The 22432-nt window shown below is 32.5% G+C and overlaps 1 protein-coding gene across 5 annotated transcripts; it reads right to left on the bottom strand.

The window, feature by feature from the left end:
• Positions 1-819: 819 nt before the first annotated feature.
• Positions 820-21880, bottom strand: LOC148622368 (uncharacterized). Of its 5 annotated transcripts, none has more exons than XM_088572229.1 (2): positions 21264-21879; positions 820-849 (listed from the first exon to the last, which is right to left on the bottom strand). In XM_088572229.1, the coding sequence occupies exons 1-2, from the start codon at positions 21819-21821 to the stop codon at positions 835-837; spliced, it is 573 nt and encodes a 190-aa protein (XP_088428355.1). In that variant the 5' UTR covers positions 21822-21879; the 3' UTR covers positions 820-834. The 5 variants fall into 5 exon arrangements, with proteins under 5 accessions (XP_088428355.1, XP_088428352.1, XP_088428351.1 ...); XM_088572226.1 differs by lacking the exon at positions 820-849 and adding an exon at positions 5230-5624; XM_088572225.1 differs by lacking the exon at positions 820-849 and adding an exon at positions 15945-16145 and having other exon boundaries at positions 21264-21880.
• Positions 21881-22432: the final 552 nt, after the last annotated feature.

The raw sequence follows: 22432 nt of genomic DNA, 5'->3' as shown, positions 1-22432 counted from the left end.
TTTTTAATTGTCATTTCACGTGCAGGAACGAGAATGCATATTTTAATGAAGTTAAGATTACGCTGTTGAGTTTTTGTTCATGTAATAGATCGAACTCCCTGAGCAAAATGACTTTAGTTTAATTACCTTTTTTCTTTGCCTAACATTACGAATTTTGTTTTTTTATTGAAAATATTTGAAACGTACGGGTTATCCTTTGATGGCATTTTCTAATTAATTGGGATGAAACTCTTTAATATGTAGTATTAGTCAATAATTATTTAACAAGTGTCATTTTCGTTTTTTTTTAATTCCATATAACACAAACTAGATGCAATTTTGAAACAAAAAACACACGAACGTTACATGCATGCAATTTTAATAAACAAAAGAATAAAAGGCGCAAATTGATATGGATAAAATGAAAAATCAAAATCATGTGAATCACACTTTTTAGGCGTCCTATTTTGTACAAATCTATCAATGATAAGTTTATATCATTTTTATTAAAATATACAGCAATGAAAATATTAAAATATACAACAATAAAAATATGTTACCATAATAATCAAAAGGCCGCCATGAAATGATATCTTATATATCAAATTAAAACCATTAAGTAACTTAAATGACCAGTGCAGAAAACAGTTACCATGGTTATTTCAACTTAACCTTCATTTAAAATAGTAATATCAACTAGTGTCAACCAAAGATCGTGAAGACTAATATGATCAGTTCTATAGATATATAAGATTTATTGTCGTCGGCGCTTTGACTTGATATAAATCGATAAAATAATTGCATGAGATTTGTACACCAATTATAGCTGTTTTAACAAACTGTAAGATACCTTTTTTATACTGTCAACACCTGAAACGAATATAATACAACAATCTAGTTAAAGAGATAAAAACTTATATATATGTCATTGTTTAAATTTTTCAGAAATAAGATTTTTTTGCATTTGGTCAAACTCTACACATTTCACAGTCGCTGCATCCACTAAACTGTGGTATTTCCATTTTGTTTTTATTCTTTCTTTTTAATCTATTGAAACCGACAGGTAGGTGCAGACGACACAAAGGTGGCGGCAATGAGCGCGTGCAAGTCAGGTGACAAAGGATGAAATGATCATTTGAATACAGTATTAATAATAGGTAAGGTGCGTGTCAATTGTAAAGTAACACAAGACAATTAAATGACTTGCCGATATTTCATGGAACCGTATCAATTAATTGATGAATTTCATTAATAAATACAGTGAAATATCAAACGCTTCTACTGCTATTTTCTTTTCTCACGCTATTGGCACGTGTCAGTAGAACGTGGTGAAAGGCTGTTTTTGTTATGGTGAACGAGGCGAGCATGAGCAACATGTCTACCTGTTTACCAAGATCCAAAATGTACAAATTGGACGCATAGAACATCGATAATATAATTACATGGTTTGGAATATAACTCTTGTTTTATCGTGGTGTTTTGCAATTGAAATGAAAGAAGGATTTAAGTTGGCCTGAATTATTCATATGCTGAAACGGTATAAAAGATCACTTCTGATCATTGACGTTATTAATACTGGAAAAGAAGTTGAGTTTTCTCACGAGAAAACTTTTGAGTTTATTATTCTGTCTAATGCAACCAATAAGTTCAGCAAAGTGATTTTGTTTTAAATTTGCATGAAATTATAGTTTATATAATTTATAAGAATAGCTGTAGATTCATCAGCGATGCTATTTTTATGTTAGAATGGCTTTATAACTGTTGGTTGTGATTTCCAATTCATTTATTACAGTTAGAAATGATCATTATATCTGCAAAAAAGAAATGCACATTAAATATGCATATAAATATGTTTCAAATATCTGCTTCTGTTGATTGAATTCTTTAAAATTAATATATGTTTGATTGTTTAAGGTAAATATCCTTAAAGTTGAATGTTTGAACTGTCAGTTGGAGTGCTTATTTCTTCGTGTGAGTGTTCAGTACTCGTTTTTTGCTACTGTTTGTATCAAGTATCGTTTGGTGTTTATTTTGCTATCATATTATAAAATAACTGGGGTCTGTAATAACTATTATGGAAAAAACGCACAAGGAGCTTCCAAAGACAAAACGTAAATACGCACACAGTTAACAAATAAAAAGAGCATTTGAACTTAAGGTTTCTTTTCTAGTTCCAGAAAGTAGAGGACGCTTCCCCTACCGTTGCACCTAGTTCATGGTCCAAGTTGTTAGTTGAATCCTAGTTTTTCATTTCTAAATTTAAGAGCAAAAAGACAAAAGATACAAAACATCAATAAAAAACCAAAATTGTAATTATAATTTTCAATCATTGCTACAACTTAGTACTGAATATTTTCCGGTAGTGTAAATATAAAAAGCCCATTTAGTTCGCATTTATTTTTGATTATGTTTTATCTTCGGATAACAATGATATTAACATTTTGAATATACGCAAATAACATATTAAAAGACAAGATTGATCAAGTATATAAAAACATTTTTTAAATATCAATTTACATGGATATTTGTTCATCAAACACTTATTTTTTTAAAATGTTGCTAATGTCTCTCTGTGTTTTTTTTTATTTGAAAATATTCATATTCTTTCGCTTAGCTCTGTTTTACTAACATATTTGTGTTTTATGCTGCGTCTGACCGAATGAATAACGTTTTTACCAGTACATTTTAAACTTTTCATATGTGTATATTCGCATATTACAGTTTGTGCTTTAGTTAATAATCGGGAAAAATAATTTTCTATGAAGATATATGATTTTTTTGTACATTCTTTTTGCATTCCTATACTTCTGTGTCTTTAAAAAAAGACTACTATTTATACGTTTCCTTAAAATAACCCTGGGAAGTCTGTTTGTATTTATAAAATTGATAACTATACACGCGCTATAAGCGGGCAACTCTTGAAGGAACGTGCCAAGACATACGATATGAAACATTTCATTGAATTGGTTCTGACAAAAACTTCATTATGAGCAATTATCCTAATGCAAAAGTTGTATCGATGTCTCGCTTATACTATTGCATTATATCCTGAATATTCACCATAGCACTGAAATATGACGACTTTTTGACACCACGTCTAGTGCTCTAAAAACTGATAGATTGCTTAGATTTTATTTTTGTTAATTTGTGATGGATGTTGAATAAAAAAATGAAAAACGATCAATGAGATCGACGGTCATTGAAAAACTGTATTTTAATGATTCATGATGCTTTGTTATCCATTGTCAAAAGACCTTTAATTCCCTGTATCCACTTTAGACACAATGATAATATATTTAAAGGTGCAGTTACTGATAATCAAGGAATATTTCTATAGATCTAATTATGATCGCAATAGAAGTGGCATGGTATACAGGTCATTTTAGTTGTTGATTCAAATTTTCATATATAATATAACTATTTTTGCAGGAATGTATAGAAAAGGAAAAGTACATGGTTTATAGCATAACTTTAATTGAGTATAGAACTACACCACATCTGAAGTACATAATACACCGTATAGCTACTTCGTATTAACCATAATTCAGTTGAATCTGAATAGTTTATTCACTCAAAACAATCAATGCTCACAACGCTTTCCAGCCCTTCACATGTGATTAAAATTAGAATTGTTTCGGGAATTTATTACTTTCGCAAATTTTACAGAAGTCATGATATTATTTGATACTGATATCATATTTGTTTCTCTTTAACTCTTGTTATTATAACTATTGTAATTTGTAAACGTATGTTTGAAATATTACTGGGATAATTTTTAAAAACTGTTTTACATAACGTATATTATTATTATATATATAGCACTGTGAATTATCGAATGTTCCCAGTGTAATTAATTTCGATAATTCACACTGTAATAAATTCGGTAATTTCACTCTCGGACTTTCTCCTGCCAAAACGTCACCACTCTGATATCAGGCCGCCAAACACCGAATTTATATTTCATGTTGAAAATGTCGACAAATCATTACGAAAATTTATATAATAAATAAAATAATCAATTGGTTATCCTGAATAACCAAAATATGATCACTTGTGCCAAGACCGTTTGAGGATTTAACTAGTGCGCGGAACAAGTTCCGCACACTCGTTAAATCTAAGCGTTCTTCGACACTCGTGATAAAAGTTTGTTTATTCACTCTTTTCAATTAATTATCCTATTATTATTGTGGTTGATTGCATGAAACATACACACTTGATTGCATGCCTACAATGATTTATACATTATTAGCATAGCAGGCCGGGTGTCGGGGTGGACGACAAGTACATTAATAACTTAGCGCGTGAACTTGTAAACAAGTGGTCAGTCAGGTACTCGACAACGATGGTCATGTAAAACATGGGTTTATCTAAGGACACTATTGTCTTCTTCAACCATAACACGTGTAAAACACGCGAAGTAATTTTATGGTCATTGTGTTTTTCTGTAAACCTGACCCATGACCACACGCATCCTTGATGCACGAACAAGACATTTACATCGACAACGCTCATCACTATCTATTCATCATTGGCTTTTTTTATTCGTCCACTTTTTGACGTTTCCGCGCTAGTTTTGTTCTCCAGAACAAAAGCGTTGACTTTGTGTTATTTGACACAAATGTGTGTAGTCTGTACTTTTTTGCATCATACCATCAGTGAAATGAAATCAAGAAAAACTAACACAAATTAGTAGAACTGGAACTGGGTCAATTCAATTAATCTTTATTAACCAAAGTCAATATAACTATAGGTTGTACAAGTACAAATAATGTTAATTCAATACATTATATATACATATTAAATAATCAGTAAGCAGAAAGTAATGTTGAGCAAGTTATAACATGTCTGATCGTAGTTTTATAGCTCACACGTACTGTTCTACCCATACATAAGCTAAGTTCGTTTTTTTTTACTCAAAGTTAATGCTGTAAAATCCGGAGAGTCATCAATGTCTTATTTCAGATGACGACGCCACTAACTTGTGAAGAAGTGTGAACGACGCCATATTCTCCATTAACATCACTTCAAGTAGTGATAAGAAAACAAGACACAATTGTTGTCAAAAAAAGCAATTTCACAAGTACACGTGTTAGTTTTAGTTATTTGTTAAAACGGACACAGATTTTGTTCTTCAAGCGAATAAAAACTGCGATTTATGAGAATCAATTTTTATATAATATTATATGATTATGATAATGATATAAGACACACTTCACCACAAAACCTTCAAGCTACATGATAAATCTGAACATCAAACTACGATCATTTTAATTTTCCCCCTCTCTAAAATTCTGCTGCCACCAGCTACTGCGACGTTTAATTTCCTACTGTATGACGTTATTGCCGTTTTATGTTGGTCTATAATAACGCTGGACGTTATACCATATTCAGCAACTAGTCCCTTGCGACATGGCGTGTTATTAATTTGAATCTATTTTCCTGCTGTATGTAATCAGAGAATTCCCGGGGGTGGCATGACGGTTTACGTCTGGGTACTTGATGGTGATACTGAGCAGACGATATGAAATGTCATATTCTCCCGCCAATAATTATATGATTGGAAAACAATCAACAATGGCTGTCGGTTATGAAGATCTTTATTTTCTCCAATGTGACTTCATTGTTGTTAAGTCCCATGGGTTTACCTAAGCATTAAACATAGGAAATTTGAATCCGAAATAACTGATATAATTTTATTGTTGTTTTAAGTATTGACTCTGAAGACATTACAAGAAAATCAGGAACGTTTTATTCTATTTAAAATTGCTGGTAGTAAAACATGGCCGAATCCATAAAGGTTAATTTGTAAAGAAAAATACGAAACAGAGCAAAAGCAACTAAAGCTCCCTGAAACAAAAGAGAAAAAAAAACCAAAACAGGTAATTGACAGGTTATAGTTTTTCTATGGGAAAAATAGCTGTCAATCTAAATTGGTGGCTTTGTGTAGATAAAAATATCAACATCCTCTTTTTTTCATTGTTACGAACATGTAAGATAGATGCTGCAAAAGTCTCGATATTCTAGAAAAAAAAATAATTTACTTAAAAGCAAAGCTCAACTACAAAATCGAGACAATAAATGAAGTTAAAATAGACAAAACGTCCTCTGTACAAATAAATACACGGACGGGACACTTTTGAATAGAAAAGAAAAACAGGAATGAATTTCGTGGTTTTCATTAATTTATTAAGAATAAAAGAGAAAGACATACAAAATATAACCTTGCAAAATATAAGAGCCTTTTAAAAAAACGGAAGATTCCATCTATATTGTAAGGTTGGAATGTATAGAATGGAAACAGGACACAGAAGGCAATTGGTAATCGAACGATGCAGATACAGTATATATGCACAAGTGTACAGCGAGTACATTACTATATTTCATAGACATTTAACATTTATTTCTATTGTGATTCTAAAAATAACACTATCATATTTACACAAAAAGAGCCCCGTGCAGGTCCGGGTGTCAAAAGAATAGGCCTGCAGCAGCGCTAAGCTTGTCGTATAAGGCGACTAAATAGTGCTCAGAAATCTAGCTGGGGGCTAGGCGCTCTGCCTACAGAGCAACTAGGATGTGTGCCCCAGGTGGTGGAATGGGGTACCCCTGGCGTGTTACATGCTGGGGTTGTCAGGCTATAATACGGAAAACCTGACCGCAAACCATAGTGGTGCACCGTGTTGGGAAAGATGCCACGTTCCTCGCACGTTAAAGAACCCTGCTGTGGTATTCGATAGGAGTAGGAACCTTTGCGCTCTGCCACAGGAGGCTAAATTACCCTACCTTACCCATACTCCCTTTTTCCAGTGGCAGTCAAGATTTGTCGACCCTATTGTCCTTGTGACCCATCCTTTTTTTATTTTCATTTCATGTTCATTTTATCATCCATTTCATGTTCAATGTCTGAATATAGCTGAAATATTGCTGCTCGGACGTTAAACCCCAACAAACAAACAAACAAACAAATACACAAAAAGAAAGAACGTTGTCAATGAATCTAGAAATAACAACTTTCCATGGTTGTGGTCGGGTATAATTTTGCTCCCTTTTGAGACATATGCAAGGAGTTTTACATTTTATCTGCACCTATATCTAAATAATAAGATAACATTCAAAAATATCTGCTTCAAGTCAAGTTGCTAATTGTACTCTAATATGATGGCCCCTGACTTTCACTTGTGAACAAGTCCTTGTTACTATTTTTCTTCGAACTTTTTTCCAACACTCAAATAATTCATGACAAATAGTCTGAATGTCCTTTTCTCTTGCGATAAGTGACTATAAAACTCATCCGTAAATTGAAATTGCTCGAAGTAAATGGATTTTGGTCTGATTACCTCACTTAACTTGATTAAAATATGCACTTAATTTAATAGATGCACAATTTTACACCACGGGAATGCCCTGTGATATAATTAATCAAAAATACTAATACACAAACACATGCACCATTTATTTACATATATGGCAAAGATTTTCAGTGATATTTTCGTGCACAATAAAAATATTTTTCTGCCACGTGTATTGAGTAAATATAAGCAGAAAAAAGTCCCCTTATTCGTCAATATTTTTGTAACGTTTATTGGGTATACCGCATGCAGCTATGTACTGCACGTGCTTGGCTCAACACTTCACAAATACAATTTAATTACAAGGTTTTTATGAAAGAAATTTCTCACCGCATTTTCATTAGAAAAAATGCACGGACGTTGGTTTTTATGAAACTAATTTAGACGAGTAAGCAGGGGTCTTGTTTTTAACAGTGTTTTTATTTTCAGGTAATCAAAGTCGCCAGAAATGTCAAAGTAAAAATCAATGTCATCAAACAGAATATTGCTTCATCTAAGTGGCAAAATCTAACAAGGAAAAAGTTTTAATTAATCAACGCAAAACTGAAAAGAGAAATCATAAATATGATTTTCCAATTTTCCATCTCATAGGTAAATCTTTCTAAACATTGTTTTTGCAATATTTTAATGAGAAATCTGTTCCTCTTGCATTACTTTCAATAGGTAGTATTTAATTGTGTTTTAATTTTTAATTAAGGAATTTGCAGGTTCATTGGCGTTTCAATTTTGTTCTATGCAGGTGCATCATGCCTTTGTTGTTCTTATATTCAATTCCTTGTTACTATTGGGTGATTATGACTTTTGAAGTGCTCAGAGAAGTTTACTTTAAAATGGTAAATGAAACAGTCTATTGAACAAATATCAATCACTCTAACAATTAAAAACCCTTCTTCCAAGACTTATAGCATCTTTTACTTGCTTTAAACTTTCATAAAACTAACTCAATGAAAAACAACATATGAATAACTAAATGCTTATGTAATAACCTGAAAAGCAGCGGACGAGTTAACCAAAACAACATATATTTTAGAAACACTTTACAAAGAGTTTAAAATTATCATTGCAACACAATCGGCTAATTAGAATTTTAATAATCTTCGAATTATTTTTTAATGTCAACAATATTAGTATTTGAATAGGGACACTAATATAAAGAACTATATATGTATGTCCAAACTATTGTGATGAACTGTACCATCTATCTACCATTTGATATACTCCAAGACTTCTGTCATTTAATGGGATTTTGTTGACAATTTCCGAAAGGTAAAGTCATCTTTATTACACGGGAAGGGGTTATCTATCCAACCACAGATAACATCAGTGTTATTTGTAGTTTGCATGGTAAATGGTTGAAAATTATACAGTCAGTATGGAGATGATAGCTCTATCAACTGTTCTGAACATGTAGATAACGGTTAACTCCGGTGAAAAACCCAAAAGGTAAATAAACCACACACTAAAGGCGGTGATCACAAGAACGTACTGCTTATATTATAAACCGGAAGATTCTAATCGGCCATTATGGAGCTGTATCAGACAAGAACATCTATGTCCCGAAAGCGCTATACATAAATTAAGAAATTATCATGGCTATGCGATTGAATAGAATTGAATGTTTTGTTGTGACATCAATGTTTGAATTGATCTATCACCTAAAATATTGCAAGCTCTATTGAACGGCAAACTGAATACCATGATAGAAGTTGAAAGCTCTTGCGTCCGTTTTACCGGCTGCGTTCATTGAGTTCTCCAATTGACGATGACCGGACAAGGAGAATAAAAACAGAGACGTGTAAATGACTGTTTAAATAACTTGCACAAAATAAAAAGAATCAAAACGATATATGTACCACCTTATTCATCAAGGATCTTCGGGTAATTCGGAGAAATTTGCAAAATCACAAATTTTTTTCCGAGTTAATACTGAGATCGTATGTTAATGTATTATCTCGATTACTTTTAACGCATTTTCAGTGTTAAAGGAAGTAAAGGTTGCAGATTGATTTAAAAAGGAGAAAGTCCATGCTAACATCGTGAATAAATGTCGAGTCACTCTTCAGTATTATAGCGGATCTATACCATGCTTTGGTCTGATTAAAATCACACTATAAATTTCTTGATATTTACACAAATTAAAATAGCATTGTATTAAATAAAAGAAAGCCTTGTAGCGCATTGCACGGAAGTGATAAAAATCAATTTTGTGGTGCGTGATGTAAACTTTTGAAAAGTCATGTTTACTTTGATCACCCTTGCACGTAGTCCCTAATTATTTTTGATACAGATGAAAAGTACCTACAGGTACTTCACACTAACGTTTCGATGTTCCGAATCGTTGGTAGTCCGAGTCGTTTCTGCCTCTGGCAAGCCGTTAATTGGTCAGGCGGGGTCATGTGATGTACTTGGTAGTAAGTATAGACATCACAAATCATGTCCTAATATTTTATTCAAGGATACAAATGATGTACCTCAAACTCGTAAAATAGCGTTAACAAAATAGAAATGCAAATAAAAATTGACAGATAAAGTACCGACAAAAGAATCGATTTCAAAAGAAAAAGAAATACACTATGTTAGGAGACTGTGGAAAATAAATACTTAACCACGACTAACCAATTCAAACATTCTTTACAATAATAAAAAAAAATTAATGATTTATGTTAACTGTTATAACTTAAGCCTTGTGTTATAAAAGGCAAAATTAATTTATTATCTAAAATTGGGGGGAAATGACTTTTTAGGAGTATTTTATATGTATTAGTGTATGTAAAATAAAAAATCAAATTTTACGAAACGTATTATTATTTTCAGGTTATTTGACGGTTTCACTGTAAGTAAGCTGTTCAAGTGCACAGAATAAAGCGAGTGACGCCAGTTGCACATTGTACAATGAAGCGAGATATCCAATCGTTCTATGGTGTCAATATGCTGATAATAATCATCGTCAATTTTCTTCATTATTTGAATGCTGCAAGTTTTAAATTAAGTCTGTTATTTTCTTGTAGTCCCCTAATATTTATTTGTTTTGTTTTTGTTTTATTTGTTTTTGCCTTTTTTTTTGCTTTATCTGCATTCTTTACAGTGTGAGTAATTCGATTTTTGTACTTGATTTTACACAAGGTTTTCTGTTTCAAATTAATGGCTTTGCATCTCGTCTTGAGTCGCTGTTTTTGGTATGCAGTTCCCAAATACAGCAGTTTTGTGTTTTTATACTAGAATGAAATGAGATCTTGATTTTATCTCTATACTTGCAACTTTAAAGTTTCGTGTATGATCGTTTGCTACAATATTGACGATTTGTTTGTTCCTTTTATGGTTTGATTGAAGTGAGATGAGATAGATACGCTATCATTATCATTCCATATTATGATAATGACATGCTGATATTCTTCTTTTGCGATTGTGTGGAAGATGGTACATTTATCTCAGACGAACTACTACAAAAATGTATAAATTTGACTCAAGCTATCTGGTAGTATCTATGAAAAAGGTTTTTATTCTTGGTTCAGCGTTTCTTGTATTTGTAAAATTCAGAAGTTAACGGAATTTAAGTCTTCTCGGTTTCGGTTTCGTCACTATATGGAAAATGTTGATTAAATGCATCCATTAAATTCTGAACAGATAAAAATACATTGAAGAATGGTATATAAATCACTCAAGTTGATGAAATGTATAATACGAATGGTCCTCACTACGTAAAATTTTACTGCAGTTTTGATTATTTTTCAAACTTAATAATTGGCGAAAGATGCAGTTATAATGTGTCATTGTCTATCCCCTCAGTTCGACAAAATACATATAATTACTGAAATCAGATTATCTTAACACGTTGAGTACAATCTTTGTTTTCTTTGTGCCAATTACGCCAAGCAAAATGGTGCGATTTTCGTATCGGCACTTCTCTGAGACCAGTAATTTAGCACTATTGAGTTCCTTCTGTCTCTACAATCGAATTATACGGTTTGGTAAAAACAAGAAAGGTCATTATATGTCTTTAGATGGTGTGATTATAACAGTACAGCGCAGAGGTTTTATTTGGTTAGCTTGTTGTCACTTCAGATTTCTCTAAGCTTAATGGCTTCTTCACACCAACGTCTTTAACAATTAAATAATGTAAAGATATTAACAGCAAGGTGTTAGAAAAGACGGTCAAAAGATTTACTGATTTCATATGAATATTTCCACACTGCATACATAAGGAGGGTGAGAAGAAGAAAATCAATTCATGTTAAAAACTGCAACGTTTTGTATTTATAAAATATAATGGAAAAGGTATGTGAAAACGAAGTTTTTTTTATTTGAAATATGAATGCAAGGATACGTGCGCGTATAATCGTGCAATCTAATGCCACTTTCTCTAACATTTTCTGGCGTATAGTTTGGGAATTCCGCTGTACAACATTACAGTTTAGGGTGGACTATGTTCTGTAAATAGCAATGGAAAAAGAAGAAAAAAAAAGTTCTCTAGATGACTAAAGGAAAAATGACAGATTTTATTGAGAATGTGAAGTTGTAACAAATATCCAAATCATCGCTATATAAATTGTAAAAAAAATATTCGTGATTGTGAGCCTATCGACCGGTGGGGCGTGAATATTTTCCTAGTTTCATATACCATGTGAAAGTACTTTTATTCATTTCTGTTCTATGTTTAGGGAAAAATGAACAGTTCGTAGATTCTTGAATTCGTGGAACTCTATCATACAAACAAATGGGGATTTCCTTTTCGTTTGTAACCAAATTTTACCTAACCCACGAAAATTGGTACCCTACGAACAATAATACTATAACGATAGTTGGTGATTTATACTTCTTACACTCCAAGGTCATCTAGTCCACAATCAAAGTATGTGGTCGAGTTTTTGTTATTTATTCTAGGTCTTCGTTTTTTGTTTTGTTTCTTTACTTCGTTTTTGTCTCAATTTGATTTTTATATCACTGTAAGTGTGATTACTGTTTCTGTACACAAGTCATACTGTTCAGGTTAGAATCCATTATGAGGGGAACAAATCAAACGAACTATCATTGTATCGTTTTGTTTAGTTTTCTTTTTCTTTTTCTTTTTGTTTATTTTGTTTTTGTTTTTTGTTTTTTTTTTGCTTTCGGTTTCTTTTAATGGTGTTTTGTTATTGGTAGGATGACTTTTCCTTTTTGCGGTTGGTAAAGAATCCAAAATCCTAATATTTTAGTTCTCTGTCAATGATCGTGACTGTGTTATATTATTCCTAACTTTGGGTACAACATGGCTACATAGCTAAACCAACTGAAATTGAATCAATGAGTTGGAAAGGAACTTTCACATGCAATCAGACATATTCTTTGAATGACGGAAATAAAGACCTATAGAATTTCTCACCAAAAGTTAATGAAAACAATGTTCTCCAGATAAAGTTTGGGTGAAACGGCGTGTTAAACATCAAATTAACTCCACTCGACCTGAAACATCGGTCAATGAGGCATACTCGATTGGAGCTCTTGGGGCTGAAATCCTTGTGCACAAATTAAAATTTGACAATCATCATAATCTTTTAACGGTGCTATACAGTCTCGTGTGGCTTTTGAAATGGGAACATTTTTCTAGAGACATATGTCTAAACATTTGTGACTATAATAAAGACATCGGTGTTTTTATTTCATCTAAAGATTTTAATGCGATGAAGATGGTCCCAGTCCGTTTGTGAAATCAGATTAGATACTCGAAAAGGGACATTAAGCGATTCTTAATATTCGTTCAACAAAAGAAAATGTTTTGTCATCTTGAAAAAATGTGACGATTTTCAGATTATAATTGCAGCAGTTCATTAAGTTTTGATTAAGACCTTATATCGCATGACAAGATTTTCATAAATTGCCCTGATATAATCAGCCTGTTCCACCTTATGTTAAGGTGTTCATTATAAATGTTCCTTTTTTCAATTTAATGTCATATTTAATTGTCGATTTTTAATCAAGATTGATGATTTGAATAGTTTAAAATGTTTCCATTTATTTCTTTCGGGGTAGTTTTATTCGTAGTGCGTCATGTTTGTGGGAAGACGGTCTTGTTAAACTCGTCTACATATATATATTGTCGTGTGAAACATATATGTTCATTTTTAAATTGCTTATTTAAATTGACACCATATATTGACTATTCTATAATTATTATTAGACAAATAATGTTATTGGAACATATGCCTCATGTGTTTGGTACATATGCCTTATGTGTTTGGTACATATGCATCATGTGTTTGGTACATATGCCTTATGTGTTTGGTACATATGCCTCATGTGTTTTATTCATTTGTAAGTAAAACGTGAGCATGTTAAGGAACAAAAAGTACAAGATGCCTTGATTACTTTATGAAAACGGCTGGCATAAAAGAAAATATGAGGTAATATTGCATTGTAAACATTCTTATATCTCGGCGTTAAACATAATACATAGCAATCGAATCCTCCCTTTTCTGAAACGGATGACCGGATAGCGATGTTCGTTCAGGAACAAATACAAACTATTTCATAAACATAATAATCATCTGTCATTTAAAAGAAGAAAAACTCTAACGTTTGCCGTGAACTTTCCGCGAGAGACCCGAAATGGTACTCAATGACGCCCAGTGTGTATAACGTTTGCATACAAGTTAATGGCCGAAAGTAACCGCACTCAAATCAACTACATTTCTAAAGTATTTGTTTGAAAGTTATGTACAATCTAGAATGGCGCAATTTGTACCACTTTTGTGCAATTGTGAAACTTTTCATTAATAGACTTTAATGTGCCAATGTAGTGTCAGATCTTAGGTTAATCTCAATTTATGCCATCATTATATTTTTAAGTTGTACATTTATATCAACTTATGAATCGGCGCCTATACAAATGTCGAATTTAGCGAACCTTGTACTACTGCAAGGGTGATGAAAATATGTGTTCTATCTTAGACCGACATCTCTGAATATTTTGGTAAATCTCATTTAATATTCATTAAAATCATTATACTCACAATATTATCGAAACAAATACTGTACTGATGATAAAATTGAAATATTACAGTTGCGATTTAATTTCATTTTAAGTGAAGCCACTTCTTCGTTCCATGAGAGCTACATCACTGTGATGTAAAAACTGCAACAATAAACAACGCAAAATTATTCATAAAAATTAGATAACTATCGAAACATTGAAGAATCGGACTCACGAAAAATTCATTTTGTAATTTTATTGCTTTTTTATTGGAAATAAACGTTTGTATTTCAATTTTGACGGAAATTATTCTGATTGAAATACTATGAAAAAGTAAAAAAATATATTTGAATTGATAAAATGAAACAGTGCCGGTTTAATCCTTCTCCGGAATACCATATCACGGATCCTCAATCATTATTGTTATTGATTATTTACATTAATGTTTCCTTCCTATAAACTTTACGACAGTATTTAAATTTAATAAAAACATACAAAATTAGATTATTTCTAAAGAAGAGTAGTTTATGGGGACATCTTAATTATATTTTGTCATTTTTCAAATCGGATAGAAGCAATTTAGAAACCCATTACTGATAGTCAGATAGATACAATTTGTAACTCGGCATACATATGACACAATATGATATTGAATCTTTATATGTATGCGCAAACCACATACCGAGTTTCTTAAGCTAAACATTTTTCCTGTTGTCTACACATCTTTTTTTTAACATCTTCTAATCATCACAAATCGAGGTCTGAAATGCTAAGGGTTAGTTCTATGTTTTAACTTTATCATTCTCCTCAAAATGAAGGATACTGGCTGACATTTCACCCAATCGAGGTTGTTGTCTCTTAAATTAAATACCTACAATGTATTCTCGTTGTATTCATTGTGTTGTACATGTATAAAAAAAAATGTATATGTTATATGATTTTGCACATTTGTTCGTACATATACTCTTATACTAGATCAACAACATTCCTGTCTGTGATATCTTGAAAAAAATAAACACTTTATTTTAATTCATCCACCATGTCTTCCCTTCCGAGTGTAAGCCCGTCTAATTCATGCATGATGTCGTCCCTTCCGAGTGTAAGCCCGTACAATTCATGCACTATGTCTTCCGTTCCGAGTAAAAGTCCGTCTAGAAGTCTATAGTATATCTGTTCACAGATAAAGCACCGGTGTTGCATGTAAATGTATACTTCGAATCGCATCAAAATTATTCTGGATCGAATATAAATTTCGTAACAATATCAAAAGATTGTCCTCCGATTATTTTTCTCGTATTTACGTTTCTTCGCTGCAATTCAACGACTAAGCGAAAGTAAGCTGCATTGTTCTATATGTTGCTTTTATTTTTTTTTAAATATTCAAGGCAACGCCCATTTATTTTGTGCTGAGCGATTTGATCTACATTTTAGACCTAGATTACACGTATTCTTTCCCAAACCAAATTAAAAAAGCTCAAAGTTGCACAAAATATATACATAACACCTTGAGTCTTCACGAACTATCGAAAAACCGGCCCTGTTAGTTTCATACGTTACTTGGCTTATCTTTTTGCTTAGCACACAAAGATGAATAACTCTAATTTTAAGTAGAATGCTAGTCAAGCCGTTCTACTACCACAAACAAAACAAAACAAAAAAATTAACAACTGTTTTGAATTCAGTCTTTAATATTTTTCTTTATTTCGAGTGTTTCACTCCTTTTAGATAACCTTTACTTATTTTTTTTCTTTATTTTTGTTATTATTATTTTTTTCTCTTATTATATCAGCATGAATTGTTAAGCTTGATGAGTGGCTGAATCTCATTGTTCTTGCACGTGCTGTATTCCTTAGCCCATATTTGCACTTCTCCTAAAGACAAAAAACCAATATTTTGATCATATAGTTTCTTATTAGCATCCTTCAAGGGAATTGATTTGAACGACGCTATTTAAAGAATGACCGTTGTATATTTTTCGCTCAATGAAGAAATAACCTCAATCACGTGGTGCATGTACACTAAATAGCCTGCGTTGCATGTTATTTTCAAGTATGCACCACGGGCATTTAGGTTACTAAATATTTCAAACTAACCGAAAAAAATAAGACTGATGTTCCTTAGAGGAGTAAATCATTAAAAAAGGTTGATGACGTCACAGTAATATTACAAAATTTGGTCTTTGAGATGATGGAAAAATTTTGTTATCCAATCAGAAAGCACGTAACTTCTGAAATTAAATTAATTATATATAAATAAAATTGTCCTCTGCTGACAATTCTTTTTATTTAAAAAATTACATTGTTTAGTCACCTTGACACTACTGAATCGTATTTCTGTAATTTGGCTTAAATTTGGAACTCATATACACAAAGTATAACACCATAAATCAATATTATTTTTTTTAACTCTTTGGGGGTATTGCCTGTACTAAGACAAATCAGGATGCACATATGATTCAGATATTAAATAAAGTACAAGTACATGTAATTTTTTTTAACGAATAATTAGAACTCATTACTAGTTAGCTACAAGAGCTCACTATACATGTAAACAAAATTTCATTTGTTTATATTTATAATAAGTTCTTTTAACCATACTAATTTTAAAAATACTCAAATTTAAATATATGTAGCTACAAGAAATTAAACGAGTTCCTTTTCTGTCAGAAAAAAATTAATTGAAATGCTATTATTGAAGTTTGGCACCGTTTTAAGTGGGTATGTGGGATGTTTTTGGAAAAAAGGTACGAACAAATACTCTTGGATACTTTATGCATTCGTGAATAATTGTTTTGTACTTCACCATCACAGGGTAATAAATAGTTCTATATTATATAAGTAAGGTTTACCGTGTATAAATTCTCAGTTTGTCGAACCCTAGAAACCGTAAGCACTATACTAGAAAACTTATTCCGGGTTACTTGGACGCAGTCATGAAGACATCACGACCTTGAAAGTATAGCTGTATGAAATCTTGTTATATATATATATATAAAAAAAACCACTTTTTGTTTCTAAATAAAATTAAATTGGTAACCCGGAAAATCATATAGCCGCTACGTGATCTACGTCCTGGATAGGGGATAGGACTTGGCTCTACCCACAAGTAATTCCGCTGGTTCCTCTTCATGATCAGTGATGTTTTAGATATTAGTAACTATATTACATGTATATACATTGTATCACAGGCCATTGGGACCAGGATTTTTTTTATTACAAAAATATAATTAATTCATTTTGTTTCCATATTTGAGTATGTGTGTTCTCAGACATGTCCGTTCGCTATTTAATGCTGTTTATATACGCCCAGTTTTTTTTTCTATACGAAACATACATAATAACTCAAATATGGAAACAAAATTATTTAATAATAATTTTTGTGATAAATAAATCTTGGTCCCAAAGGCCTGTGCATTGTATTAACGGGTTTCTCAAATTCTTTGTTGTAAACTGCATGGGCATTGTAAAATTTAATTACTCACCTGTCCCTTGAAGGGATTCGCTCGATAGTCCGATGGTTCGATGGCCCGACAATCCGTTGATAGTCGGGCGGGTCAATGGTTCGACAGGTCAGTAGTCCGAATTGAAGATGTTGTGTGATTAATTTGTAAATTCCTTCATTGATCTTTATTAGTTTATTCAACAAATCGTTCAAATCGTCGATTAAATTAATATCGTAAATTGATCCCCCCTCCGAAAAATCTTGAGTGTGTATTAGATTGCCCATACACATATTAATAGTTTCTTATAGTCCGTTTTGAATTTAATAAAATAATTTTTCGAAATAATTCAATTTTTCAACTGTTTTTTTATTTTGTTTTCTATAATGCATACGAACTCTGAGAAATATTTTCAGAATTTTATCACAACAGACATAAAAAATTCCCATTAGGCTTAATGGAATTCTAATTTTAAATATTTAAATACAACTTTGTCAGTTTGAATGTTGGAACAGCTATTTGAATATTTGATGTAAACATAAACAAAAAGCCATGTGCTCAGGCTACATAATAAATCTAGGTCACTTCAAGCTGATTTTCAATCAAAATCTTTAGATAGTCAATTGAGTTGATGATCACATGACTTAGTTATTCACCCGAATATTCAAGTAGCTCTTACAATACTAAGGCATACAAAAACTAATAGAAATATATATATAAACGAAATAACATAAAGCCTAATATGAAAGATTTTGTTTATTGAGATAAATTCTGAAAATATTTCCCAGAGTTCGTATGTACCGTAAAATTGAATCTGCAGTAGAAAAGTTAGAATATTTTGAAAACATGAATTTTTAAGAATTCTTTTTCGAAGATTTATAAAACTCAAACGGATTATACCCGAGTGGAAAAGATCGGGCTTTCTTTCACGTGTTGGAGAAGTTCACGTATTTTCACGAGTGGAGCGTAGGAAATGTATTCATGATGACAAGCGTCGGTAAAACTGGTTGTTGTCGAGCCAAGCAAATCGCAATCATATATTTTGTATCTGAATATATACGAAAATTTGTCGCGGCGAACTTTTGTTCACCGCGCCGTAACAGAGGCAACTAATAAAAGTAATCCGTCTTCCGGCTTTGTCTATTGCGTAAGGAATACTATATACGTATCGATATGGTCGTAAAATATCCGTTGTAACATTCGCTTGAGTGTCCTGCAGGAGTGTTAATTAAAATCTTTCCTCAAATTTGCAAACAAGTTTTTGATCTATCGTATTACTGCATTCAGAGAAATATCCTTTAACATTTTGTATCTTTTGAAATCTTCATGTTAATTTTTGACCCTAGTAGCTATGTTAAGCTTCATCGCATGATTTATTGCTTTATATCAAGTTCAAGATCAAATTCTCAAATTAATAAAAAAAAATGATAATGGCGTATGTCTTATTGTGATTTTTCGTTACCTTAATCCAATTTTGTCGATTTCAAATATTTGTTTTCAACTACGCTTACAACTTGGTACTTAGTTGAAAATGAATGATTACGCCTAATGTCAATAGTTTAGATACGTGTAGAGGAATTGCATTATTGTTCTTACAATGTTACTTGATTACACTCACTTGCGATATAGCGGGTGCCACTGACGGAGCAGGACATGCTTACCATTCCGGACGGGAGTACCTGATGTGACTCGGATTTTTTTGTTTGAGTTCATGTTGCTACAGCTTTAGTTTTTTGTGTAACGTCTTGTATCCCATATCTTCAGTTTTTATATATAATGATCTTTTTTCATTCGGCTCGCTACTTAATGTATGTAGATCTTCTCTGTTTCATATGTTCGCGTTAAGGCAATGTTTATGGATTTTGACGTATTTGAATCGCTTCGGTATTTTTTGCCGATATTTACAAAACAATCAAGACCACCCCACTCTCTTCAGAGATTACTGCCTAAGGTCGAAGAACACAATTAAATTTCCCACAGAGTTTATCACAGCCCTTATTAAAAACAATCTACCGCTCAAAACAAATGAAATTTTCCGAGCCAGCTTACCTCAAATTTCCATAAAAAATTGAAACTTTCACCATCTTTTTCATTTTAGCTACCTAAACACAGACCCTCTCAAATTTGTCCCAAATTGGCTTCCAAAAACCAAAAAGTTTTTTGACCTCATCAGATCACAAATAATATTTGAAAAAATACCCTATTAAAATAGGAACTATAATCGTAAAGCTACGGGCAGATAGTTGTGAAGTCGTACCTATAAGTGGTAGTGAAAGATGATAAAAAAAAAATTATGTGACTGTACGAAAATTAGTCTGCAGCAGATAAACAGATTGCACCCCCTCCCCCTTAAAAAAGAACAAAAACAAAAATTGCTGTCCTGTGTAAAATAAACATGTAAAATATTATATTACATTTATTCAATGAATTTTTATACGACCGCAAAAAAAAAAATAAAAAAATTGCAGTCTTATAATGGTATGGCGCTGTCGTCGCCCAACACCGTGATATGAGTTTGTGGTTATTGACGGTGCGACAGGGCAAATATCAATGTCTCAGTACCATTTAAGAAAAAAAAAAAAAAACACTAAACATGAGCTCAACCGGCAATTAACCCAAGAGTGAAATATTGTCATCATTTTGCGTCTGTCGTCCGCACGTTCATAAACTTTCTTCGAAGAACCTCTGTGGTGATCGCTTTCAAACTTATTATCGATATATCATTATAAATACGAAATCATTTACCAAGCTTGAGGGAATCTTCATCGATTATGGCAGTCCTTCAAAAATACACGACTGCTGTATATGAATAGACTATACAAGTTCATAGAATAAAGAATAAATCAAAATTCAGTTATTATAAAAAGTGTCCCGAGTTTAAAAAATTGACGTGAATACAGGACTTGGAATTGAGATTATAATATTCTTATTGGAACTTGGTTCTTTTCTCGTTACTTTTTGTGTTTAAAAGTTAAAACTTAATTTTGACAGATAGTATCCCTACAGGGGGCGCCGAGGTCGCCCCGTCTATACCCGCGCCTGCCGACTGCTTAGTGGTTCAATTAGGTTCGTCTAAATTCGGTTCAGTAGTTTTCATTGGATGTGCGCTTTAAAGATGTGTGACAGACAACCATTAAGGACAAAAAAAAACCAAACAAACAAACAATGAATCTCACCACCGAGAGAGACATAATTATAACCCCCCCCCCCCCTCCCCCCCCCCAAAAAAAAAACACAACTTTAGTTAATGTCGTAATATATCTGGTGGACAGAGATATACGTTTATTGTTTTTTTTTTTTTAATTTTTTCGATGTGATTTTTTAGAACTGGTGGACTATCGAACTGTCCAGCCATCGATATAGCACATATATACAATTGCACAATAGCTAATTTATTTATTGTGTACATTCAAAATGACGTGTTAACATGGACACATTTGAACTCAGGTGTTAATTATGTACTTGACTGTAAACAAATTCAGACTTAAGTATTGGTCATGAGAACGGGGCTTAAGATAGCACATTCTCCCTAAAATTAACATACGTGTACCTTTCTGTTGGATTCCTGATTTGTGGCAAGGTTTGGAGTTTCTGAGCCGTAACCAGAGTCTCCACTACATTCTTCTGACCTCCTTTTGTCTGGAACTTCATATTTCCCATTAACTGGATCTTTAGATCGTCTTTTTGAAGTCCCACATAGCATATATGCGTTGCCTTGGAATGAACATTGACCTGGTTCTTGCCTGAAGATATTCTTTTCGTTCACATGACATTTGTTTTTGTCCGGTACCTTGTTTCCGTGTTCAAGAAGCAGTAATGGTAGAACAGACGGACACCCTCTGTAGTCTGTTCCATTGCAGCTGTTCATTGAGGCTTCGTTGAAGCCGCCATCCGCACAAGTCTTATAATCAACACCCGGACACCCTCTGTAGTCTGTTCCGTTGCAGCTATTCATGGAGGCTTCGTTGAAGCAGCCATCCGCACAAGTCTTAGAATAATCAACACCAGAAACAATGTAATTTTGTAGCGCGTCACTCTTGGTTGATTTTCTGCTTTTTTTCTCTTCTGATGCTTTTGGAACCGCATTAAAAAATCTAAATTCTGCCATGAATACTTTTGAGACCCCACCCACCCAAAGTTCTGAAGACCGTCGTCAATAGAAACGTCCGACGTCATTGACATTTTTAACCGCAAAAAAAAAAACCTTCGGAAATAAATACAGCTGTAGTATTAATGCTTATATATAAATTGCTTTTGTTATTAAACATTTTTCATACTTATAAGAAAATAAAATATTAATTGCATATATTTTGGTGAAACTGATTAGCTGTTCCGATATTCCAGTTTTATATAATGACTAAGCCCCGCTTTCACATTGATTTCAATCACCCTATTTTTTACCATTAAAAAAATTAAAAAACTCGGCAACGCGAAAGTGGTGATCCCTTTCAAAGATGACCCTTCTCTCCTTAAACCAAAGCTTTATCCTGACGCAGCACTAAGACATGTATTAATTAGATACGACCACAAAAAGTTTGTAATTGTAACATAGCATAACTTTCTGACAAGAAAAAAAAGTATATAGCACAAAATCTGAAATTCAATTAATGGTAAGAAAAGTGTTGCTTTAATCAAAGACATTTGCCTTCCATCCCTAACCTAAATAACGCAAGTAGGGAAAGAAATCCAATAATTTTGTTTTCAAAATCAGACCAAAAA

The sequence above is a fragment of the Perna viridis genome, chromosome 3, assembly GCF_037379345.1.
Source record: "Perna viridis isolate PV_CMFRI_1.1 ecotype Kerala chromosome 3, ASM3737934v1, whole genome shotgun sequence".
NCBI classification, from domain to species: domain Eukaryota; kingdom Metazoa; phylum Mollusca; class Bivalvia; order Mytilida; family Mytilidae; genus Perna; species Perna viridis.
Note: the sequence above shows the minus strand (reverse complement) of the source record. Positions and strands in the feature narration are given on the sequence as shown.